A 27,305-nucleotide genomic window follows, 5' to 3' on the forward strand; every position below is an offset into this window, starting at 1 on the left:
GATATTAATATAATATGTAGGTTCTTTTGCGATAGTCAAAACGCGACAACTAGCGCTGGATGGCGACAACTAGCGCTATCCAGCGCTAGTTGTCGCTATCCAGCGCTAGTTGTCGCGTTTTGACTATCGCAAAAGAACCAATATGTATATTAATATAATATGTATATTAATATAATATGTATGTATATTAATATAATATGTATATTAATATAATATGTATATTAATATAATATGTATATTAATATAATATGTATATTAATATAATATGTATATTAATATAACATGTATATAAATATATATATTATATAATATACATCATAAAATATGAACGACTCTCTCCGCTGTAGATACAGCTGGCCAATGTGTCACGGTTTATTAAAGTTGTTGAACATAGCTAGTCCCAGTTATTGGTTGCACCTTTCACTCCAGCTAATTTCATAGATTAGCCCTAGAGGGTCTGGGAGTTGGGTGCTGGACCTTATACGTAGCTCTATGTTGTGGGTTACCTGGGTAACCAGTAATGTTGTGGGCTGACAAATTGTTTATCGGCTAACATCGCTTAGCAAAACCTATAACGCGAACGACATTTAAGCGATATTGAACTTTAACTGAATGTAGTGAAAATATAATGATCTGAATTAGCCATCTCCTGAAATTTTCGAAGTCCAATTTTAGAATTCTAGAAACATTTCACCACTATTACCATTCAGATGAGCAGATTTGATTGCTAGGAAGTCGGGAAATATTTTTCGTAATTTTCTTCATTCAGGCAACTAAATGTAAACCGAAAATGGCGTACATTGTATCTATTTCCATGTTTCGCTGTTTTCCTCATTTGCCCAAAAAGTCTGTCGATGGAGAAAAAAGTCTTGCTCTGTCATAGCTACAATGTCACGCCCAGTGCAGCTGATGATGACGCTTTCAATGGATCTCGAACATTGTATTAACAAGTTGCGCGATATAAAGGCGATTATTTGTTTACCGATTCTTTATTTACCGCATAGAATATATTTATTATAATTATAACTTCTAACAGCATATTGTATAACTATAATCTATATAGGCTGTCCGCCTTTTCGTATTATTTGTCGATAAGATTCTTGGTGTGTCCCTGTTTAAATGCAGCTGAGCCGTCACATAAAATTAAAGTAGCGGCTTTAATTCATGTTGATGTTCTGTCAAAATCGTGGAGCTGATATTTGACGGACTATTGCTTAGAATCCCCAGATAATATACACATCACGTTAACTGGTGATGTGTTCTCGAAACTTCGGATAATTTGCTTCTTGAACGTTTGGAATTTGGCTAGGAATATACGCTTGATATTTTCCTTACCCACGACGATTTTAGTTTCTGAGAAATCTAGGTCAGATGCTCGGAAAGTCGATTTGTTAACCTTTTCATTTAACGTTTGTTACCTTAAACTGTTACTGTTAAAGCTAAATTACACTCTTTACTCTTTAGTGGAGCTACTTAGGGGGACTTACATCAATCATCGGATTTTACTGAATGGGAAAATTCAAGTAATTTTATATTTCTTGCAGCAGTTTTGACTTTGTCACCCAGCAATAGTCTGGCTACACGTTTAGTGGACTCATTCATGAACCTATTTCTAATGAACATCAATTCAACTATATCATTTCATCTTATCTCAAAATAGCTTAACTTCACAGGTCGCATGATATCTGTTTGGACCAAGACGCCTGCTCAAAACCAATCGTGTTATCATTATCCGGGCCGGTTTGTGATAAGAAATGAGTTTTGTAACACGCGAACACGGGCCGGTAGTTAAGATCAGTGCAATCTCTTATTATGTTTACTGAGCGAGAGAAGGGGGGTACATATAATCAGGACATGGTCGCTACACTACTGTTCTAAATACAGAACAGCCATGGGGAGAGAGAGTGAGAGAGAGAAAGAGGGAAGGTTGTTGTGGACGAGCTACTGCGATTCAATCATCTTGATTGCCTCTTGTAAAATAGCTGTTTTGGTGAAGCTCACAAGTAACATATCGTAACTATCTACACAGTATCACCATTGGTATTCCCTTTAGTTTAACAGTTCATCAACGGATTGGTAATGCCCGAAAATACAAGGGTTCTGTTAATCACATGGAAATTTGTAATAATAATTTGTTAGATAATTCCCACTCTTGTTCCATTGCGAGGGTTCGACATCATCTGTTTGTTTGTTGTTAACTTTCATGTGATACAAGGCAGTCAGAAACGTCCATTAGATTATTTTAGGTATTTTCGATGGTTACAATTGGGTCGCGTAGTAGATTATATTGACAGAGATGTTTGTAATTGTATAATTATTATTTACAAAATGACAAATCTTCAGCATCATGTGAAATGTATTGTAGGCTTCGGAGGACAACCAGTTCCATGTGATTTCGTCATTTAAAATTTATCAAATCTTCTTGGATTTTGAATATTTTCTTGGATTTTAAAATTTCATTTGGATTTTAAATATTATCTCCGAAATTTCAAATCTTCCACAGATAAAGTACTTATGCGCAAACCATGGCACATACATTATACAATTACAGCATTTCTTACGGTTGTCATAAGAAGAATTTACCATTGTGGTAAATAGGACCACCTTGTCAGTACTTGTCCCCTACCCCAAATTATTCTAGCAACACCAACCTTTAACCACTGAGTGTTTTGTGTCTTTCTACTAACTTACTTCACAGCTAATTACTACTATTCTGTGAGTCAGGAGTCTTCTTTATTGTTAGTACAAGACCCATTATATGTCTTTATTGTTACCCTGGCCTTAAAGACTTGGCCTGACGTCATTAGGCCAAGTCTTTAAGGCCAGGGTAGTCCCACGACCCACACGTTTAGTCTTGGTATCGACCTTGTTCATAACTTTTTAACTTTCCGCTTAACCGTTACGGATAGGTTGATCAAGGGGGATTGAAGACTGCAGATTTAATTCCGACTTGAAGGTATTTTTCTTATTCAGTAGTCTGACTCTTAGTCAGTACTTACTTGATTGCACTGTTATGTCTCCTCGCTTGTTCTCTAGGATAGTCCCCCAATTAACCAGAAGATCGTCCTCATGAACTTCGTTCCTGTTAGAAAGATTTATTATTTAATTCATTTTCATATACGGTTGTATGTATAGACTATAGTTATATATAGTTAGTCCAGAGTTGTTAATATTTTTTAATTTAAGTTGAGTAATTATGATGAATATTCATTTTATGCATTATGACGGCACGAGTTTCAATGATCAAGGGTATTAATTTTATCATTAAAACGTCGAGTCATTTGTTCCGCTGCTAAAAATATAATAAGTTTACGTCATATTTTATGCGGTTAATTGACAGTATTTAACATAAATATTAATAGAGGTTGTTGGTATATCTTGATGCGTTATTTAACTTTTTTATTTTGTTGAAGTTTAAAATTTTGAATTATTACTTTTACTTAAAGTTTTGTTAGTTCTTATTGAAAAATTAAATATTTAGTTAAGGTAGCCGCCCTGAACCGAAAATTTGCATTTTATAATATCTATCCTCGATACGAGCGAGATTTAATACCCTGTTTAGCTTCATTTAATTCAGTAGTCTGGAACCGCCCAGTGACCCGATAAAATGGTGAAATGTTTTACGTCGAAAACTGCTGAGTTATTGTGTTCAACAAGTTAATGGTTATAGTATAACGGAACCAGTATAACTTATACTGGTTCGTCCACAACTGGTGTGGCTTGATTATTGCTGTTATACTGGTTCCGTCCACAACTGGTGTGGCTTGATTATTGCTGTTATACTGGTTCCGTCCACAACTGGTGTGGCTTGATTATTGCTGGTTCCGTCCACAACTGGTGTGGCTTGATTATTGCTGTTATATCGACTGATCAAAATAAATGAAGAAATATTTCGACCCGTTTCGAACAGGTATGGCCGATATTTCTACGGTAATTTGATTACTAATCAAATTAAAGTCAGGCTCCAGCTCAAAATATGGGTAATCAAACTCGAAAGACTTAATCCTGACATTATCAACTGACACTTACCACATTCCCGACAAGACACCGCACAGGTGTCATTAACATATGTTCCCGAATTTCCCTAATTGTATTAACTCGTCTCACCTATCGACCATGCTTTTGATCTGTTGTGCTGTGAGTGCTTTTCCCCAGAGATTAAGTTCGGTGATATCACCCCCGAATCCCCGGTATCCTCGGAACGAGTTGAAGCTCTTCATGATCCCCAAATAGACCGTTCCACCACCAGATATTGTCTTCCCCTTCGTTAGAGTCAGCAGCCCTGAGCAATGTATAGTTTTTCTTAAATATCTTGAATTTTAGTTTTTCTTAAATATCTTGACTTTTAGTTTTTCTTAAATACCTTGACTTTTAGTTTTTCTTAAATACCTTGACTTTTAGTTTTTCTTAAATACCTTGACTTTTAGTTTTTCTTAAATACCTTGACTTTTAGTTTTTCTTAAATACCTTGACTTTTAGTTTCAGCAGCCCTGAGCAATGTACAGTTTTTCTTAAATACCTTGACTTTTAGTTTTTCTTAAATACCTTGACTTTTAGTTTTTGTTGATCGCTCTACTCAGATATAAGAATATTTAACTCGTTTACACTATTTTAGGAATAGAGCAGTAGGTATATTAGTACTAGTAGAGCAGTAGGTACTAAAGCAGTAGATATATTAGTACTAGTAGAGCAGTAGGTATTTAGGCTAGATTTTAAGTTTTTAAGTCTACAAAAACCTCTTGCTGTACTTTTATTTATTTTTGCAGAACATTTATTTTGGCCAAAGTAAGATAATATGCCCTCCATCATTCAGCCATTAATCTTTGCTAGTGAAACTAAAACATCTCTTAACCGTACAGTTAACATCTCCACAGCTTATGAACTACCGACTGGAGATATCAATATTAAATTAAATAGCCGTCAAAAAATTGTTGCACTCTACAGCTTTTAGTCGGGAAGTGCAGTAAATAGGTGACAAGTAGGAAATGTGCATAAAGCTGATCATTTGGAGCGTCGTTTAGAGTTCAAAGTGTCTCAATAACTGTGCTTATCCGCTCCTAATATCGATTATCTCGTATTTGTCATCACTTCCAAACATATTTCTCGGACTATGACACTTTCTACGCCCGTTGCCCCACCTTGTGCTCACGAGGAAAATAACATGACATAAGAAGTTGAGGAAGTGATAGCAGGTAATATTAGTTCAAACCTGTCTGGTTGTTGGTGACCTCCTGTCCGTCCCGGTACCCCCTCCAGCGTCCCGTATTGTCCCACGTGAAGCAGGTGGTGTACCACCTGTCCGTTGCTATAGCGATGGAGGGAACTGCTCCAACTTGTTGGTCGATCCCAGCCATGTAGAAATGCATGTGTGTCTGGGTGTTTAATAAAGGGGATTACAGCAAAGCACCACCATGCGGAGTTATTGTGCCTAAAATCTGGTTACTCGCTCCCAATCATGGAGAGGTTAGACCTTTTAACGTGATCATTTCCAGGAATTTTAAAGTAAATTTTTGACTGGAAAAGTGGTCTACACTATTTGAAAAGTCATTGAGATCTCATGTTGCTTAAAAATCTGGTTGATAGCTCAATTCTGTAATCCTGTAATCTTAGGTGCTAAAAGCTTAAATGTGACCATTATGTCAACGTTTACATACGTAATCAAAATTGCTCGAATTATCTACCACAAACAGAATGAATCCGCTCTTCCAGTGACTCTCTTACCGATTATATTACGTTACCTTACTTAAAACACTGAAAGGCGGAAGAATCTGATTGTATAAATGGAGCTGCAATATCAGAAGACCACGTGATAAGGACCAGCTCTTGACTGTTTCATTTCAAATTAGATCAAAGCTCCCAAGTTGGATTGTGGGCAATATTAATTGAAAAGCCACGTGTTGCTTAAAAATCTGGTTCATAGCTCTCAATCATGGAGAGGTAAGGAATTACAACGTGACCATTTCCAAGAATTGCGTTTGACTCGAAAAGCATTACCAATAATTATTATATATTATAATGTTAGAACAAATATTTGCTCTCATGAACTTTATAATAAACATTGCCAGACAGTGAGGGGACCATAAAAAACTTAGCTCCTAAGATTATATAACTCCGTAATCTTAGGTGCTAAAAGCGACCACTATGTCAACTTTTACTATGTATTCAAAATTTCTCGAATAATCACCATAAATAGAATATGTCCGCTCTTAAAGGCGACCCTGGCCTTTATATTACCTTTCTTTATTGAGGTATTAAAACACTGAAAGCTAGTTACGCGATCGCGAGTAATTTCAATTCTGCTCGTGCCGAAATGAGAGAGTACAACGTGAGGAATAGCTGTTAACTGTTTCATTTCGTTTTTCAGCTGATATTTTCTTTAATTATGTCTCAAGCTGTCAAGCCATTATTTGATAGTGTCATTGATTTCTGATCCACTATCGTTTATTTCATATTCTATGTTCATGCTGTAAGCATTTTGTTCAACATTACCGGTTACCTTATGTTTCTCAAGGACGATCTCTTCTTTGAACCCATCCACTGTTGTCACGTAAGAAAATATCGTTCCGATTTTCACGTCTGATTTGATGATTGCACACATCGTAAATTCTGAGGGATAATGTTTGGTAATTATGTCAATGTGCATGCAACCTGGTGAAGTTATTAATTATTTATCAGACTTATAGCACTGAGCAAATATTCCAGAAATGAAATTGACAAGTTACCGTGAAACTGCCATCATTTGAAATATTCGTAAAGTCGAAAAAGTGAAAATCAAACTGACACCCCACCACTCACCAGTTATTTGGTACAATCTGTCAAAATTGATATTTTCCCGGTCAACCGCGTCACCGTGATGGCATAACTGCAGTCTCGACTACCAGCTAACTGCTTAGTCGGACTTTAAAACGCATGATGAAGCTTGCTCACATAATCTTGACCCTTGCCAGGGTCGCAGTTCAGCAGTTACATCCTTACTGGCCTTAGCTAAAGATTGCCAAGCTACAATTGTGGCCTGTCGCGGTCTGTATATTTTATGAGCACTAGCAGGAACCCGTCTAACCATAAAGTGGTGTCAAGACTCAGGAGACTAAAATAATTATTACCTATTTAATTCGCGTTTTTGATACCACTTGGGGGTCCAAATTTTGGGCACTAAAATTCTTATTCCTTGGCCAATTTTTTTTAATGCTGATTTGAAGGCCATTAAAGCATTTGAACTTTTCAAAAAAGTTTAAGTTGTATATCTTTTACGGTTTTTGCGGAAAGTCGTGTTAAAGTTGATGCCGTGGTGTCAGTAAAATGGTACGGATATATATAGGATTAAACAGGATTAAACAGGATTAAACATAAATTTGTCAATGAGAGCCCTAACACTCACGTCTTGACTATACATCAATATAATAGAAATAAATAAATAAATAATGTGCAAGAGTGTTCTTAAAATACAAATTTAAAAATCATAAAAATTTAACTTCGTCACATCTTTTGTTGAAAGAGAAACAAGTGCAAATAAAATAATTTAATTCCCATGAACATGTTCCAAAATGATATTATATGGTGATCGTGATATGAAATGAAGCTCGACTTGACCGTCACGTATCCGCCGAGGAGTTCTGTTGAGGACTGAGGACTGAGGTGTAGCGGGGACTTTACAGCTGGACTTCAGCAGATCCTTCTTAGTGACTTCCTTCTTCGGGAAACGCCTGTTGTTTGCTCTCACCAAGAACCTCGCTGTCTCTCTTATGAGGCTGGCATCTGTGAATAGCCCCTCTAAGTTAGCGAAAAGACAGGTTTTGGCTCTCTGACTAAAGCGGTGTCGGTAGTCTTCATACAGGGAGCAGGTCCGGAGGACGTGTACCTCATCTTCGATGATGGGGTCGAAGAATGGCATTTCTGCGAAACTTTCGAGCATGTCCATGTCCTCTGTTGAGCAAGCTTTACATATCCGAGGTACGATCTGGTTTCTTTTGTGGGTTCCATGACGTCCTGTCTCAATATTGAAATTGTGTGAGCTTGATCTGAATTGAGCCAGCTTTTTGGATTCAGCGTGCGACAGGTTCATATTGAGGTACTGCTCATAGCCAAAACTCATCTTTATGGTGTTGTAGAACGTTAGTTTCTTGTTATCTCTCAGTGTTCCATATCTGTCTGAAGTTGGAACGCATCGCTTCTTTGATTTGTGAAGGTGAGAGTTTTAGATGATGTCCATTGGGTTGGTTTAGAACCGACCGTGCAGTCTCGATGTTGGTGTTCCAAGAAAGACTGAGGCTGCGTTGCTCTTTGAAGGCATGTCGCACAAGACTGTTAGATCCAGCTTTCTCCATTTTATCTAATCTTTCCCAGTAGTTATACACTTGGGATGATAGCTCTATCGCCAAAGGGTAGCGTCCTGTGTCACCCCAAATTGCCGCATTTGATGTTTGTTTATTGACGTTGAGAGTCCACTTGAGAAACGAGATGTGAAGTTTTTCTAGTGGATCTTGCCTGATCTGTTTTAAGTTGGGAAAGTTACCCGATGAGAAGGTACCCATGAAGTATGTCTGAGGGAGCCAAATCTGGCATCCATAAGAGACTACTGGATATATACATATATATATATCGTCTCGCTTTATAGTTTATATATAGTAAGATATTCATGTTATTAAGTTAATGAAATTACGTTATACTGATACCAAGTTTGTTTCATTAGTCACCTTAGAGTATTTGATAGAATGATCACAGATTACAATTTAAACAATAAAGCGAGACGATAGTTTTCCGTGCCATTTTACTGACAACACGGCATCAACTTTAACGCGAATTTCCACAAAAACCATAAAAGATATACAACTGAAACCTTTTTGACTGGGTCAAATGCTTTAATGGCCTCCAAATCAGCATAAAAAAATAAAAATAGGCCAAGAAATAGGAGTTTTAGAGCCCAAAATTTGGTACCCCAAGTGGTGTCAAAAACGCGAATTAAATAGGTAATAATTATTTTAGCCTCTTGAGTCTTGACACCATTTTAAGGTTATACGGGTTCCTGCTAGTTTAAACAACTAAGTGCACTTTGCAGAAACTGCAGGGGGTTTCTTTAGAACCCCCCCCCCCCCTCTATTTTATGAGCATCTCTCTTAAAGTCAACATCAAGTTCAAAATAGCTGGCAATGTTAATTACCTGTCCACTACTTTTGACGTAGATCGCCTGTGATGACGCTGATTCATTATTTGTTTATGCTACGAAATCTATCAGATATCTACCTAACGCGAATTTGGACCTCACTGGGTCTTTACGAGCTGATAAGAACATGGAAACAAAATCATTGGAATTAATCACAACTACGTTACTGATCAGGCTCCAAGGGTGTACACAAATATAATGCTCTAATTCTGACGACCAAGTAGTTTCATTTGAGAATTTGGGTAATCAGCTATCTAATGCACATAACAGTGTGTTGTCGCATGTCCTCCTTTTTAAAAAGTCCTCCCCTATAACTTTACTATACTTTACTCTGTAATCGCCCAACAATTTTTAAAGTTATTTCCTCTAATAAGTGTTTCTTGACACATTTTGATAGTTTATGAAGAACAACCTACACATCCTACACATCCTACACATCCTACACACTACACATCCTACACATCCTACACATCCTACACATCCTACACATCCTACACATCCTACACATCCTACACATCCTACACATTCTACACATCCTACACATCATACACATCCTACACATCCTACACGACTATCATTTCTTTACACAGATCAGATAATCCTGTCTGAACACTAACCTCGTGATTACTGTTAAAATTGTTGCCAACTAGAAGGCCCTGCAAGTCTCATTTGTAAGTATCATCTTTCATTTAGAGACTGTGTCAAAATGTAGCAATGAGCTGTGTACATCAAGTTATGTCGTACACTTTGTAGACTCGATTTGAACGCTTCTCCGATATAATAGTTTGGCCAGTTGGTAGATCACCGACCGGCTATAAGCCGGCTACTAACCGGCTATAAGCCGGCTTATAGCCGGCTACAATTTTTATAGCCGGCTATAAGCCGGCTTATAGCCGGTTAGTAGCCGCTTACATTTGTTGTTGAGCGACGGCTATTAGCCGGTTATAAGCCTGCTATTAGCCGTTTTGGTATTAAAAGTGGTTATAAGCCGGCTATAAGCCGGTTATAAGATATTAACTCAACTACATCGTACTGAACGATAGTCAGGAGCCGGCTATAAGAAATTCAGTGAAAACGGCTATAAGCCGGCTATTAGCCGTTTAGGTATCGAAAGTGGTTATAAGCCGGCTATAATAAGCCGGTTATAAGATATTAACTCAGTTCAGTACGATGAAGTTAAGTTAATATCTTATAGCCGGCTTATAGCCGGCTTATAACCACTTTCGATACCTAAACGGCTAATAGCCGGCTTATAACCGGCTAATAGCCGTTTTCGCTGAATTTCTTATAGCCGGCTCCTGACTATCGTTCAGTACGATGAAGTTGAGTTAATATCTTATAACCGGCTTATAGCCGGCTTATAACCACTTTCGATACCTAAACGGCTAATAGCCGGCTTATAACCGGCTAATAGCCGTTTTCACTGAATTTCTTATAGCCGATACCTAAACGGCTAATAGCCGGCTTATAACCGGCTAATAGCCGTCGCTCAACAACAAATGTAAGCGGCTACTAACCGGCTATAAGCCGGCTTATAGCCGGCTATAAAAATTGTAGCCGGCTATAAGCCGGTTTATAGCCGGCTTATAGCCGGTCGGTGATCTACCAATTTCCCAATAATTATTTATTTTCAACTCTCAAGTTTGTTTTGACTAATAAGTTTGAGAACAAGAAAGGTCGAAATCGATTTAATTTAGCTAACCTGTTGATATCTGACATTAATTTCAGAAACTAAAGTTTCAGAAATGTTCAATATCTTTTCAAGCTTGGCGATTTGAACGGAAATAATTTACGAACACTTTTAATTACTTAGGTGACTCGTTAGTTTGACTAGCGGGATTAGTTTTAATTCTCTCCTAAAAGTTTATAGAGTGCAGAGCAAACATATTATTCATTCATCATCGTGCAATGGTGCTAGTAATTAGTAATAAGCCGCTTCTGATATTGTGATCACGTTTTTCTACTTGGGTGGCGCTGATGCGTTAGTTTTACAAGTGAAACTTTTTAAAGTTCATGTCACTTGTCGTGGTTTAATATATTTCTAAAGAGGTAAATGTCTTTACGCTGAGACTGGATTTTACTTTGATTGCGCTTTTGAATAACCTATTCGGTTTCGCACCGAAATGCATAACGTTAATGAAATACTTGCCATTTCAGTATTAAATCGGGGCGCTTTATAAGGGACACCAAAACCATTTTAAGTATGGTACTTTTAAATACCTGACAGATCAATACTGAAAGCGTTTTCGATTTTTGCGTAATTCTGGACTTGGTTACTAAGGTTGAGATCCTCGTTGTATGAGAACTCCAGGGACGTCCCACCGTAAGTGTAGCCCTCGCCTGCGAGTTAATATATTTTATGGGAAGTGGGGGATCAATGTTTTGCATTGTACAATGTACAATGTACAATGTACAATGTACAATGTACAATGTACAATGTACATGTTATATAAATACTGTGGTTCGTATTCTTGATCACTGAATGATTACTGGAATTTGGGATTTTATAATTTATGCTTCCCATCGCTTTCAAAATTAGTCATAAATAGGATTCTCTATTTGTCTCACAAATCTTAAGTTTGACGATTTTATCTTTGATACATGTAAAAATGACCCTTCGATTTTTTTCGGATATTAGCGCGGTAAACCTTATTGGATTTTACTGGATAACGTTTTAAAACTTGTTTCTGATAGCTTGAGGTAGCCAGTTCAGAGGAATTATTTAAATCTTTAATGAAACTTACTGCAGACTTGCTGTCCAAATGTTGCTGAGACTTTGAGGTCGCTTTTCTTAGGATCCAATAAATCTTTCCAGGAAAGAACAACTTTCGATTGATCTGAAAACGGAATTTTCAAACTCAAAGTACTCATTTAGAAGCCATTCATTTAGTATTCTTGTGGCGTTACATTTTTATTTAAATGGCAAGGGTTTAGGCCCTTGAGGTTTTGTTCGGCCGCCAAGCGACCGAACAAAATAGCCGTACCTACGTTCCACCTGCATTCTGAGGTGACCACCACGCAAGTTATAATATATATTCTAGCTTGAGAAGATAACTAACTAAAATCATTAGTCATTTCTGGCTCATTTAAGGAGTTAAGCGGGTGTTCTGGTTCTTTTGCGATAGTCAAAACGCGACAACTAGCGCTGGATGGCGACAACTAGCGCTATCCAGCGCTAGTTGTCGCCATCCAGCGCTAGTTGTCGCTATCCAGCGCTGGATAACGCTGGCCAGCGCAAAATATAAATGTTCGATAATTGTCGCTATCCAGCGCTAGTTGTCGCCATCCAGCGCTAGTTGTCGCCATCCAGCGCTAGTTGTCGCTATCCAGCGCTAGTTGTCGCTGGCTATGCGACACTGTCGCACGCGATAGTTTGCGATGGCCAGCGCAACTGGCCATCGCAGAAAACAGTTCGATAACTAGCGCTGGATAGCGCTACTCGTCAGCTATAGCGCTGGCCAGCGCTGGCCAGCGCTAGCCAGCGCTAGCCAGCGTTAGCCAGCGTTAGTCAGCGCTAGCCAGCGCTAGCCAGCGCTAGCCAGCGCTAGCCAGCGCTAGCCAGCGCTAGCCAGCGCTAGCCAGCGCTAGCCAGCGCAATGTATCAAAATCATATACTTGCCATATTACTAATACTCGGATGATGATTAATCACTTTACACTCGACTGTCACGTGACTTTTTTAACCCATTCTCTGACTCTAGCTGGTTCTGAACGACTTTTCGAAACCCTAAGGCTACCTAACCCTCTAATCTGATCCCAACCCTAACCCTAACCCAATCCTTAACAAAAACATATGCTGAAAGTGAAACCCTAACCCTAACGAGAAATTAGACTAACTTCCTTATACGGTCATATCACGTGATCGATACAGTTTTTCGCCAATATCTCGTCAGGAGAGCATTTTAACCCTATGTCATGGGGGTTGATTCGGAATTAGCGTTCGAAAATACATTGCATCAATTGAAGTTGGTTACAACCATCGGGGGCCATTTTAGAACAATCTCGAAGATCGACTGTAGAGTGATTTAGCACGCTCGATATTAGTATTACTCGTCAGCCAGCGCTAGCCAGCGCAATATAGTTGCGATATTACTCGTCAGCTAGCGATGGCCAGCGCTGGCTAGCGCTGGCTAGCGCTGGCTAGCGCTGGTTAGCGCTGGTTAGCGCTGGTTAGCGCTGGTTAGCGCTGGTTAGCGCTGGCTAGCGCTGGCCAGCGCTAGCTGACGAGTAATAGCGCAAAAATTTTGCGCTGGATATCGATGGCCAGCGCTACTGCTAGTTGTCGCTTTCCAGCGCTAGTTGTCGCTATCCAGCGCTAGTTATCGAACTGTTTTCTGCGATGGCCAGTTGCGCTGGCCATCGCAAACTATCGCGTGCGACAGTGTCGCATAGCCAGCGACAACTAGCGCTGGATAGCGACAACTAGCGCTGGATGGCGACAACTAGCGCTGGATGGCGACAACTAGCGCTGGATAGCGACAATTATCGAACATATATATTTTGCACTGGCCAGCGTTATCCAGCGCTGGATAGCGACAACTAGCGCTGGATGGCGACAACTAGCGCTGGATAGCGCTAGTTGTCGCCATCCAGCGCTAGTTGTCGCGTTTTGACTATCGCAAAAGAACCGGTGTTCTAACATCTGTTTTATTAAACATTATGTGAATATTAATAAAATTCCTCCAGAGAACTCCCTATACTATTGATTGACGGATTATACGCGTTAAAATTGGTTCGTTGTGAGCGGACAACCAACCTATTGAGGAATCCAGAACAATTCAAAATTATGTTAAAACTTGATATATATTCAATACTTAGGGTTGGAAAAACAAAAGTATGGTAGCCACGTATGCTGGCATATATTATACAGTTTATATTATATATTTGACCAAAACCCATAATCATGGGTAGAGTGAACCGCTGCCAGTGTCTCTCTTTTCCAAACAAAAGAAAATGATATTAATTTGAGGAACCGTCCGCAAATGCAAATTGATACCGAGAATGAAATCGGTCGCTCGCTTTTCCCATTCAATAAGCTTTATTACAATACGTAAGCCGTGAATGAATGGGAAAAGCGAGCGACCGATTTCATTCTCGGTATCAATTTGCATTTGCGGACGGTTCCTCAATTTAATATCATTTTCTTTTGTTTGGAAAAGAGAGACACTGGCAGCGGTTCACTCTACCCATGATTATGGGTTTTGGTCAAATATCATCTCTTTTTGATTATAATGTCAGGATAATTTACACAGTCGAAACTTAATAAGGAGGTAATTTCAACGATTTCGAAATTTTACCTTTGAAAATGTTTCCTTGTGTTTAGGTAGGCTTATCTGTCAATAACAGACTGAATATAGCACTTTTTACTCATTCAAGTTGGCATTAAATTCATATATAATGCCATTTTAATATCGTGGGAAAGCAGAATATATTCGAAATCACGAATGAGCAAAATTCTCACCTTTCGCACGTGCAAACTTTGAGCGGACGTTGCGTGCGCATAAAATATTGAATCACCATAAATTTTTGCATAGTGTTATTTAATATATAGTTTGATAAGCATGAAAAGTTTCAGAAGATTTCAAAAAGAACCTGGATCACAACGGGACTCCAAAGTTGGTAAAAATCGTGAAAATAACAATTTTTAGTGATTTTAGCTATTTTAAATGAATTTGGGCGTGTCCCCACGTGTGCAACTTTTCGATTTTCAACTTTAAAACTAGCCTATAACACAATTTAGACCTTTAGGAAGCAAAATTGAGCTCCACAACCCAAGGGATGGCCCAACACCAGAGAATACTAATTCACAACTTTTGTGTTTTTATAAAATTATTCTTCAAAAAAGCACAAACTTCAATAGCGAATATCTTTATGAAGGAGCAAAGTAGGAAAACTTTCCGGTAGATTTTCAGAATGCTTGAACAATTATCTAAGGTGAAAATGTCCTCAGATTTTGAATAAAATTACTCCTTAATGCTTTAAAATCGATTTGAAAAGTTATTATTTTGTCAAAAATCAAGTTTTAAAAACACTTAAATTGATGACGTCATCAAGTGATGATGATGACGATAAATTATTTTTCGATATAATGTAAACTAAAGTATAAACAATTATCTTTAAAACCTGTGTTTCGAAATGACTGTATCTTTTAAACTTTTGAATCTACGGACACTTAAATGTAGGCTACAATTTACTGCAAAAGCGTCTATACATATCACAGTGCTGGCAAGCACGAGCGGTGTCTTTATTGGGGGTATACTATGTACCCCCTTTACTATTCCATCCCCTTTACTATTATACCCCCTTTGGTACACGTCGGAAGCCTCTTTCGTGCACGCGAAGCGTGCACTCCGGCTGGAGGCGGCGGCCGAAGGCCGACGCCTCCGGCAGGAGTTTTTCAGGCATTAAGACTCATCGGAAGTCGTTCAGCAGATTTATTTTTAGTTCAAAATATTCTAATTTGATGTCAAAGATGTCAGAAATAAGAAATAGTTATGTTGAGAAATTTAAAAAATTTGCATAAAATACTCGCCAGCACTGTTATACGAAATTCGGTAAAAAACCCGAAATCGCCATATTCAGGTGCCTTAAAAACCATGTTAAAATTGAGTTAGAGATCTGAAACTTTGCAGGGCGTCTAGACGTTGACCTAATCGACTGTAAAAAAAGTTTCAAGTTTCAGGAGCATCGGGAAATTGGTTTTCTAGAACCCCTGTTTTACGACAGATTGTCGTGATATATACATACATATATATATACATATATACATATTTAACCAAAACCCATAATCATGGGTAGAGTGGACCGCTGTCAGTGTCTCTCTTTCCCAAACAAAAGGAAATGATATTACTTTGATTGACCGTTCTCAAATGCAAAATGATACCGAGAATGAAATCGGTCGCTCGCTTTTCCCATTCATTCACGGCTTACGAATTGTAATAAGTTTCGATTGATTACATCAATCAGATGCTGTAAAAATCTCTTTGGGTTGCGTTCGGGTCGATACCTAGTATTTCGGGGTAAGGGTGGTAGTTATTAGTATTACTTATTGAATTAGCTGAAGTTTATTGAATCTTCATTGCCGAGTACAGCTGCCTTTGGGTAGTTCTTCTTAATCTATTACAATTGTAAATGAATGGGAAAAGCGAGCGACCGATTTCATTCTCGGTATCATTTTGCATTTGAGAACGGTCAATCAAAGTAATATCATTTCTTTTGTTTGGGAAAGAGAGACACTGACAGCGGTCCACTCTACCCATGATTATGGGTTTTGGTTAAATATCATCTCTTTTTGATTATAATGTCAGGGTACTTTATAAAGTCGAAATATAAACTGATATCTTCATTAATAAGGAGGAAGTTTCAACGATTTCGAAATCTATCCTTTAAAAACATTTCCTTGTGTTTAGGGAAGCATATCGGTCGATCACTGACTGAATATGCCACTTAATACTCATTCAAGTTGGCATTAAATTCATATATAATGACATTAAACTGTCGTGGCAAAGCAGAATTTGTTGGAAATAACGAATGAGCAAAATTCTCACCTTTCGCACGTGCAAACTTTGAGCAGACGTTGCGTGCGCATCCAATATTGAATCGCCGTAAATTTTTGCATGTAATTGTTTTATATATAGATTGATAAGCATGCAAAGTTTCAAAGTATTTTAAGAAGAACTGTAATCACAACGGCACTCTAAAGTTGACAGAAAATGACGAAAACAGCAATTTTCAGTGATTTTAGCGATTTTCTATCAATTTGGGCGTGTCCCAACGTGTGCAACTTTTCGATTTTCAACTTTAAAACTAGCCTATGACACAATTTATACCTATAGGAAGCAGAACTGAGCTCCACAACCCAAGGCATGGCCCAACACCAGAGAATACTAAATCGCAAAATTGACGTTTTTATAAAATAATTCTTCAAAAAAGCACAAACTTCAATGACGAATATCTTTATGAAGGAGCAAGCTAGAAAAACTTTCTGGTAGATTTTCAGAATGCTTGAACAATTATCTAAGATAAAAATTTCCTCAGATTTTGAATAAAATTACTCCTTAATGGTTTAAAATTAATTTTAAAAGTTATTACTTTGTCAAAAATCAAGTTTTAAAAACGGTTAACTTGATGACGTCATCAAGGGGTGTTTATGACGTCATATAATTTTTTATACAATGTAAACTAAAGTATAAACAATTATTTGCAAGACCTGTGGTCGGAAATGGCTGTATCTTTTATACTTTTGAATCTATGGACAATTAAATACAGGCTACAATTGACTGGCAAAGCGTCTATCCCTGAATATATATATATATGTATATAATATGTATCACGACAATCTATCGTAAAACAGGGGTTCTAGAAAACCCACTTCCCGATGCTCCTGAAACCTGAAACTTTTTTTGCAGTCGATTTGGTCAACGTCTAGACGCCCTGAAAAATTTCAGATCTCTAACTCAATTTTAACATGGTTTTTAAGGCACCTGAATATGGCGATTTTGGGTTTTTTACCGAATTTCGTATAACAGTGCTGGCGAGTATTTTATGCAAATTTCTTAAAAATCTCAACATAACTATTTTTATTCCTGTCATCTTTGACATCAAATTAGAATGTTTTGAACTAAAAATAAATCTGCTGAACGACTTCCGATGAGTCTTAATGCCTGAAAAACTCCTGCCGGAGGCGGCGGCCTTCGGCCGCCGCCTCCGGCCGGAGTGCACGCTTCGCGTGCACGAAAGAGGCTTCCGACGAGTACCAAAGGGGTTATAATAGTAAAGGGGGTATAATAGTAAAGGGGGTACAATAGTAAAGGGGGTACATAGTATACCCCCAATAAAGACACCGCTCGTGCTTGCCAGCACTGTGATATATATTCAGGGATAGACGCTTTGCCAGTGAATTATAGCCTGTATTTAAGTGTCCGTAGATTCTAAAGCTTTAAAGATACAGCCATTTCGGACCACAGGTCTTGAAGATAATTGTTTAGACTTTAGTTTACATTATGTTAAAAAGTAATTCAACGTCATCATCACCACTTGATGACGTCATCAAGTTAACCATTTTTAAAACTTGATTTTTCACAAAGTAATCATTTTTCAAATCGATTTTACGCCATTAAGGAGTAATTTTATTCAAAATTTGAGGACATATTGAAGTTAGATAATTGTTTAAGCATTCTGAAAATCTACCGGAAAGTTTTTCTAGCTTGCTCCTTCATAAAGATATTCGCTATTGAAGTTAGTGCTTTTTTAAAGAATAATTTTATAAAAACGCTAATTTTACGTTCTAGTATTCTCTGGTGTTGCACCATCCCTTGGGTTGTGGAGCTCAATTTTGCTTCCTAAAGGCTCTAAATTGTGTCATAGGCTAGTTTTAAAGTTGAAAATCGAAAAGTTGCACACGTGGGGCCACGCCCAAATTGATAGAAAATTGCTAAAATCACTGAAAATTGCTGTTTTCACCAATTTCCGTCAACTTTGGAGTGCCGTTGTGATTACAGTTCTTCTTGAAATACTTTGAAACTTTGCATGCTTATCAAACTATATATAAAACACCATCATGCAAAAATTTACGGTGATTCAATATTGGATGCGCACGCAACTTCCGCTCAAGGTTTGCACGTGCGAAAGGTTAAAATTTTGCTCATTCGTGATTTTGAACAAATTCTGCTTTGCCACGACAGTTCAATGTCATTATATATGAATTTAATGCCAACTTCAATGAGTATAAAGTGGCATATTCAGTCAGTGATCGACCGATATGCTTACCTAAACACAAGGAAATGTTTTCAACGGAAAAATTTCGAAATCGTTGAAATAACCTCCTTATTAATATTAATGAAGTTATGAGTTTAAATTTCGGCTTTGTAAAGTACCCTGACATTATAATAAAAAAGAGATGATATTTTACCAAAACCCATAATCATGGGTAGAGTGGAGCGCTGCCAGTATCTCTCTTTCCCAAACAAAAGGCAATGATATCAATTTGAATGACCGTTATCAAATGCAAAATGATACCGAGAATGAAATCGGTCGCTCGCTTTTCCCATTCATTTACAATTGAAATAGATTACATGTTATAAATCGAAACTTATTACAATTCGTAAGCCATGAATGAGTGGGAAAAGCGAGCGACCGATTTCATTCTCGGTATCATTTTGCATTTGATAACGGTCATTCAAATTGATATCATTGCCTTTTGTTTGGGAAAGAGAGATACTGGCAGCGCTCCACTCTACCCATGATTATGGGTTTTGGTAAAATATATAATATATATATAGCTTCACGACAATCTGTTGTAAAACAGGGGTTCCAGAAAACCCACTTCCCGATACTCCTGCAACATGAAATTTTTTTTACAGTCGATTTGGACAAGGTCTAGACGCTCTGCAAAGTTTCAGATCTCTTACTCGATTTTAACATGGTTTTTAAGGCACCTGAATATGGCGATTTTGGGTTTTTTACCTAATTTCGTATAACATGCTGGCGCGTATTTTGCGCAAATTTCTTCAAAACCTCCACATAACTATTTCTTATTCCTGTCATCTTTAACATTGAATTAGAATGTTTTGAACTTAAATATACCTGCTGAACTACTTTCGATGAGTCTTAATGCCTGGAAAACAATAAAGGGGATATAATAGTATAGGGGGTACATAGTGTTGTGAATATGAGGGCAACGGTTATGCTTGCCAGCATTGTGATTATACGGAAGTTGTAAAATGTATTATTTAAGACATGCGTTAAAATAGGATACATTTTATTCCTCATCCTTGATATTACCTAATACAGTTGAGCATCCGTTATACATTTTGTTGAAGGTCACTTCGTCGACGTTTTCATTGAATAGTGTTAGCCCCATTACATCTCCCTGTAATAATCAGAGTGTAATTTTGCTTATGTCACTACTCACTAGAATATGCAATCATGAACTTGACTCTGTTGCTTGGCTAGTCTTAATGATTTATGATGGAAGATGTGATCTTCAGCTGTGTTCGCTCACTGATAATCCAAATATAAATTTGCTTATGTCACTATTAGTAGACGTAACTACAGTTGTGATCACAATTCGGTTCGTGATCACAACTTAAATGCAGTGTTACTGTTAATAGTACAGTCTTAATGCGGAGTAGTTATAAGGTTTTGTAACTACATACTATGGAAAATGTGTGTTTCTGATCGGTAAACTTAGCGTTTGTGATCCATTCTCTTTTATAAAAAAATTGTTGTACATTTTTCCAGCATTTAGCTGAAGTTTACAGATTTATGACATATGAATAGTTGGGGGGGGGGGGGGGGGGCGGGGTGGTACACGTTTGTTATGACACGTGAGTCGTGACCTCCGTACTATTGTTAAAGACGGTTAAAGACGTTTGAAAAGGTATGATTTGTCATAAAGGTGGCACGGCCAGAAATGTTCAACCCGAGGCTATAGTAACCATAGTAACCGTAGTAACCGTAGTAACCATAGTAACCATAGTAACCATAGTAACCATAGTAACCATAGTAACCATAGTAACCATAGTAACCATAGTAACCATAGTAACCATAGTAACCATAGTAACCATGGTAACCATAGTAACCATGGTAACCATAGTAACCATAGTAACCATAGTAACCATGGTAACCATAGTAACCATGGTAACCATAGTAACCATAGTAACCATAGTAACCATAGTAACCATAGTAACCATAGTAACCATAGTAACCATAGTAACCATAGTAACCATAGTAACCATAGTAACCATAGTAACCATAGTAACCATAGTAACCATAGTAACCATATTAACCATAGTAACCATAGTAACCATAGTAACCATAGTAACCATAGTAACCATAGTAACCATAGTAACCATAGTAACCATAGTAACCATAGTAACCATAGTAACCATAGTAACCATAGTAACCATAGTAACCATAGTAACCATAGTAACCATAGTAACCATAGTAACCATAGTAACCATAGTAACCATAGTAACCATAGAGTCCCGATACGTCTGATCATAGACTGTCATATTATATTAGTGTCCCTCCAGATAATTGCAAAGGAGTTATCGTTTGTTTTATTCCAGCTAAACATGCCTTACTCCACATTTTCACCTTACCGAGAAAGATGGGGGAAATTGCTGGTTAATGATTCAGTCTACCTACTCAAAAGGGGGAATCTGAATTGGAGTTGCTGACAGCAATCGAAATTTCAGGTAATTAAATCCAAATTGCTGCGTAGATCTGTAAACGAAATTTGATATCAGCATTATAACAATGTCACTTTTGAGCACTAAAATCGACATGATTGGTTGGGATCGTACTTTTGTATAGTTTCCTTGGTTATACTTAAAGCAATTTTTGCACGATACAAGCGATGACTTACGAGGGATATCTAAATAAAATCGCCAATTTTCAGGTATTTAAATCCAAATTGCTGCGTAGTATTAGACGCTTTTGCGTAAAATATATATATATATATTTTTTAATTTTGGAAGCGATTTTACAAATAAGGTGAAGGGATTGTTAATTTTAAACTTCCTTTGTGTTACTAATACTACCCCTTTGTGAAAGAACCCTTACATCTTTCCTCAGAATTGTTAACCCTCTCTCACCTTGTGAAAGGAAGCTCCTTCACTATTTGCCATTTATACAGGGATCTGAAAGCTTGGTAGTTTACCGTTTGTATAGTTATTTTGCCATAGTAATTGTTTCTAGTTCTCGGTAGTTCGTCAGCTTAGACACAATGCCGTCTCTAACTACATACATTCTTGGCTTATATCCCTTCAACTCTAGTACCTTCTTGCCTAATATCCCGGCAACTTTCCAACGAATCTTCTGGGGCTTCGCTGATATAAACGCAGCTGAACAATTTAATCGAATATTTTGTGGTCTTTGATCTCATGGACCATCTCTTTGAGGGATTGTTTTTGAGATTGAGTATTCTGAAGAATAGAGATTTAAAAAGTTCTAGAGATTCGTTGTACAACTAACGGTTCTGGGGAATAACATAAATTTGAGTTGCTCAATATTGAAACAAGATCCCACAACACACCAAATGTGCGGGTTTGCACCAAATGTGCGGGCTTGCACCGCCGATCCAGTAAGAGTAAGTCGCATTGTTGAGTTAGATACTATGGTTACTATGGTTACTATGGTTACTATGGTTACTATATTAACTGAGTGCGAGATAGATGCATGTCTCCTCTTATGACTGCAAGGATTTGGTGTTTCCCTGAGTTACGTAGAAACAAAACGTATTCGTCTCATTTTAAGACAGATTTGTGGTGAATTCGTTCTATAGCTTGAAATTTTGTGAGTGTGACAGATCTGTATTCAGTAACAGCTATTTGATATCAGCATTTGATAAGTATATTCAAGCGAAATAACAGTGTCGCTTTTGAGCACTAGAATCGACATGATTGGTTGGGATCGTACTTTTGTATAGTTTCCTTGGTTATAATACTTAAAGCAATTTTGCACGATACAAGCGACATCTTACGAGCGACTAATTAAATTTGCAAATTTAAATATTTGCTGTTTGTGCAACCGAAAATATCCGTATTAAAGTAACCTAATCGTGTTGATATACTTTATTTACGGTGACAAATTTATTAATCATACATAATGATAAATTACCAGGTACGGTACGTGTTATTTCTAATAATTTCCAGATAGGAAGCTCCAAATATTACTATGCAAGTAATACTCAGCCGAAGCTAATTCATCTATTTGTAGGAGTTCTTGAAGTTGAACGTAATACATGTTTAATCTACTATCCGATGATTGGAAAATGATTCTGTGCGAGAGTCGTGGCTTAGTTCTAACCGCGTGGAAGTCTCTAAAATTGGTTGATATTTGACCAGATGGCTGATAATGAGATAGGATTGCACGACGTTTTTTCACCATGTGAAACTACCACCTTATTTGGTGAATACGAAACTTACCAAGATTTGCATTGACACCCACTTAAATCTTAAATCCTATCAAGATTATTCCCCGCATCAAATATTGACTATAGTATTTGAATAATCGTACTTGATCTTGTCAATATCTCAAATCTGGTGATCTATTACCTTCAGTAATACATTGTCAGCAACTCAATTGATTTAGAACCTCTAAAGTTTATACTAGATGACGTGATCGTACCTCTAGTGATCCGATGTCGTTGAAGCCCATCTCAACCACGTCTTCCTTCCACAAGTTACCGAGTGCCAGCTTCCCCCCTGTTGCTCTAACCTTTAAACCTTTCGATAGCGGCAAAATCTCTGAGAGGAATAAACGATTGAAATTGATTTTCAGAAGGACGTAATTGACCTTTTAAAAACAAATCAATTTTATTTGTCTCAGTCTGAAACCGTTCTTTATGACACCCAACATTTAAGTGGACCGGGGATTATTAACAAAAAACAGCTGAAAAATTCTAATCTAGCGATTTTCAATGTTCGGCTTACCGGTAAAAACTTCATGTTGTTCGTCTCCTTTCTTTCTTAGGATGACCTTGGCTTCTCCTGTCTCACTGTTCCAGTTGGCACAGAAGAATCTCCAACTGTCGTCCTTTAGAGCGATCTTTGGGACAAGTCCATGGTCGGTGTGGAGTCCAGCCATTGTGAAGTGAATGTGACTCTGAAGCAGATAAACATGATACAACTAGAATAGCTCCTTGCAGTAAGGGCATTTTCCCTTTATTTTTCTGGCGGTTGGCATTTCTTCTCTGGTGTGGCAAGGTTTATAAATATAAATGTGGTGATTGTGGTTTGGCCCTACCGTGTGTGTATCGAATCTGAGAGCGTTCCAATGATCTTCATTAGCCATACTGAAAATAGACCCGACGGCATCCTTAGTCCTCAGCCAGAAGCATAGAGCTAGTTCTGTCAACTCTGTGATATTTGAACGTTTTAGTTGCTCTACTTACGGTACATTTTTAATAAATTAATAGTAACAATCATTGCTGAGTCACAGATCAGTCAATAACTAATGGTTGTGAACGCTGACAATGTAGCTCTCTCTAATATTCTATCATTCAATAGTATCAGTATCTGATGTACCTTCGGCAAACGGCTCGTCTACAATAACGTAGCTTGAGAGCGTACCCTCAAAATGAGCAACTTTGTTGTCGAATTCCTTCAACTTTTCTTCCGTCTGAAAAGATTTATGATCTTGAAACGAGCATTTTTTTTCATTGATATCAGTAACTCAATGACACTATAAGCGTATTATTTGAGTAATGTCCTGGAACATGTTTATTATTTTGTGAGGATGCTGAAAGAGTGGACTAAGGTTCTCTTTACGTTTGTGTCTTGTATGTTAATACATTGACTGACATTTCCCGGTTAAGATATATGATGTAATGAAACCATGGTGTTGATGCATTACCATATCGAGGTATAGTGATGCAAATGGTTCATTAGTATCTCAACTATTAAATAAATGAGCCAGAGATCTCAAAGGCCAAGGAAGCAATATGTGTCAAATTTTCCTTCTAATATATCAAAATAATGTTATTTTATGGCAGCTTTGGTGACTTATAACGCTTTTTGTTAATTTGTAATTCGTGCTTGCTGAGGTGACGCATAGATCATACTTCATATTCCAAAATAGCAAAATGATGCAATGTACGCCACTTTATAGAACACGTTTCTTGGGGCATAGTGGATTCATTTTATGTGTGATTTTGTACTGAGAATATATCTACATTAATCTGTATCTGTAAACCTACCAGATTATTGTAAAGAAAACTGACTTATTTCCTTGGCAACTATATGCAGAATGATAAAACTGTAAACCCAAACCTGGGTAACACTAAAAGCACAAATACTCATATCAAAGGAATGTAGCTACCTGGCAGCTGTAACTAGCAAGATCTGTTTCAGTCTGACACGTGACATCCTTTGTCTTGCTGTGATCAGGAAAGAACGTATCAGTGACGTCACTGATACACCTCAAAGTGATAACCTGAAGTTTTGATTAGTTTCATTTGTCATTTTTATAACATATCAATACCAGAGTCTTGTAGTTGTTTGATCTTCACGAGCCAATATTATGTAAAATAATGATAAACTAAGATCGTAGGTGGCCGATATAACGAGATTGGTGCGTATGACGCACAGATTGCTTCATGAATCAAGTTAAACGGATATATAACATATATTATATAAGTTTAGTATATATAAGTTTAGTATATATAACATATATTATATAAGTTTAGTATATATAAGTTTAGTATATATAAGTTTAGTATATATAATATATATTATACAAGTTAACATTATAATAACCTCTGAGGGTGAGACGTGCTCATTTGCAGATCTGTTCACGTACTCGACGTTTAGTGACGCAGTAAAATCGTTTAAGTAGCAGCCTGCAGAAATATTTGCGATCCTTTGACGCATCAAACGGCAGTTTCCAGTAATGGGTTAGCAGATCAAATGGAATAGTTTAGATTATTCCACCATAAAGATGCTTTTACAGATCAATTATCTAGTGCTGAGTTCATAAATCCTTGGGCTTGGTGCTATCTAGAATAAAACCAATCTCTCAGTATAAACTGGTACTATTCCCTACGTATTTTCAATAATGAAGATCAATTTTGTTCTGATAAAACCAGTTTATGTTTTGAACATTAATTAACAGAAGTGCTTGTCTAACAATAACATACCACATATCTCCCCGCTCCACTTCAATATTCCCTGACATTCCACCTCCGAGGTGGTCACCTGTGTGATCATCTGTCGTATCAAATCAAATTATTTGTCATTATGTTAATAAATCATGATATGCAAGTTTTAATTTTTAAAGTTTTGAAACCGTTTTAAACCCGGTCCCCAAACAAAACAAACAAACCTCCTCCCGGCCCGTCAGAGTTAGTCTGTAGTGAACTGTAACGCTTGTTTCATTACTTGTAGTGGCATTTCCGATGAAGTCTATCGGACCGTACTGCTTGTCCGGCTCGCTTTCAGCTTCACATCTGTTTAGGGAATCGTGTTTAAAGTTTAGATAAACCTTGATCGTGAGCACATAACTAGTGTTTTGAAGGCTTGTATTTGTTCTAGAACAAGTATTACCGGACATAAAGTTCACTTCTTTGTCCTATGTTCATACACGTGTATTCCAAATAAGAGCAACTGTACTCAGTGTCAATAGCTGCTTCCAACTCCTGAAAAACAGAGAAGATGATGAATCTATTTTCCAGAACATGTGCATGTCTTTTTTTAATGATAAATATATTAAATAAATATATATATTAAATCTGATTATATTATTAAATCATTTCAAAACTGTATCTACAGCTGGCAAGGTTTTAAGTTTATATCATATCGTTAATCGTCAGCTCGCTTGTTATGAATCAATGCGAAGAGAACCAGGGAAGAAATTATCATTTCCTGGTGTGTTTCAAAACAACTCACATCAAAGTGCTGGTATCCCTCGTTGCAGATACGCTGTTTTTCTTCCCCCACTGTACCCTCAACTTTGAGACGTAGAAGATAGGTGCAGCTTGATATGGTGACAAGGACTGAAATTAAGAAGCTTTAGTGAAGTTTACCCAGTAATATAAGTGAAGTGTGATCAGATTGTTTGATCGAGTGTTAGTGTAACAGAAAATTAATGGGGAGACTGCAATTTTGAATTTATAAATTTACGACCTACAAAATGTAAGAACATTAAAAACATTAGATACTGGCTGGACGAGTATATCGCCCTTTTTCGCTATTACTGTAATCAGTTCTTACCTGATATAGCGATTAAATGCAGTGGGTTGGGTACCATACTGTGTAACCACAGAGACTATTTCAATCCCTTATTAGCCTTGGATGAAGCTGATAGTGGATATGATAATTTATTTGCTATGCTTATCGTCAATTTAAAGGGCTTGATTTCAAATCTTTTTTGCGTCCCTCAAATCAGCATTCACACTATGACTATAAAGAAGAATTAAATCCAAAAATTGTACACCAATACACAATGTCCAATGTTCATATAGTATCCCAGATACTATCCCAGATAACAGCAAAGCCTGATTTAATCAGATCAACATTTAGAACAATAAAAAGTTCTAAACAGAATCTAAGAGCAAGGTTTATCGAATGGCGCATCTTTTCAATGACAGAATATTGGACCGCTTCTTAAACAAATGGTAAGTATGAAATCAAAATATATGTCA

At 37.3% G+C, this 27,305-nt stretch overlaps 1 protein-coding gene across 1 annotated transcript in view; it reads right to left on the reverse strand.

Moving 5' to 3' along the window:
* The window catches only part of LOC134821896 (uncharacterized), a 35,779-nt gene extending 8,822 nt beyond the window's left edge, over nt 1–26,957 (reverse strand). The window contains exons 1-18 of the mRNA XM_063832712.1: nt 26,875–26,957; nt 26,551–26,657; nt 26,209–26,300; nt 25,988–26,111; nt 25,803–25,860; nt 25,423–25,505; nt 24,986–25,099; nt 24,193–24,286; nt 23,912–24,024; nt 23,599–23,770; nt 23,294–23,412; nt 19,943–20,030; nt 11,905–11,997; nt 11,381–11,500; nt 6,497–6,606; nt 5,210–5,372; nt 4,108–4,282; nt 3,000–3,082 (exon numbers count right to left, since the gene is read on the reverse strand). Coding sequence (XP_063688782.1) covers nt 3,000–3,082; nt 4,108–4,282; nt 5,210–5,372; nt 6,497–6,606; nt 11,381–11,500; nt 11,905–11,997; nt 19,943–20,030; nt 23,294–23,412; nt 23,599–23,770; nt 23,912–24,024; nt 24,193–24,286; nt 24,986–25,099; nt 25,423–25,505; nt 25,803–25,860; nt 25,988–26,111; nt 26,209–26,300; nt 26,551–26,657; nt 26,875–26,911 — 1,945 coding nt within the window. The 5' untranslated portion in view covers nt 26,912–26,957. The remainder of the gene's footprint in view (nt 1–2,999; nt 3,083–4,107; nt 4,283–5,209; nt 5,373–6,496; nt 6,607–11,380; nt 11,501–11,904; nt 11,998–19,942; nt 20,031–23,293; nt 23,413–23,598; nt 23,771–23,911; nt 24,025–24,192; nt 24,287–24,985; nt 25,100–25,422; nt 25,506–25,802; nt 25,861–25,987; nt 26,112–26,208; nt 26,301–26,550; nt 26,658–26,874) is intronic.
* Nucleotides 26,958–27,305: the final 348 nt, after the last annotated feature.

The sequence above is a fragment of the Bolinopsis microptera genome, chromosome 1, assembly GCF_026151205.1.
Source record: "Bolinopsis microptera isolate Bmic1 chromosome 1, MBARI_Bmic_1.0, whole genome shotgun sequence".
Classification (NCBI taxonomy): Eukaryota; Metazoa; Ctenophora; class Tentaculata; order Lobata; family Bolinopsidae; genus Bolinopsis; species Bolinopsis microptera.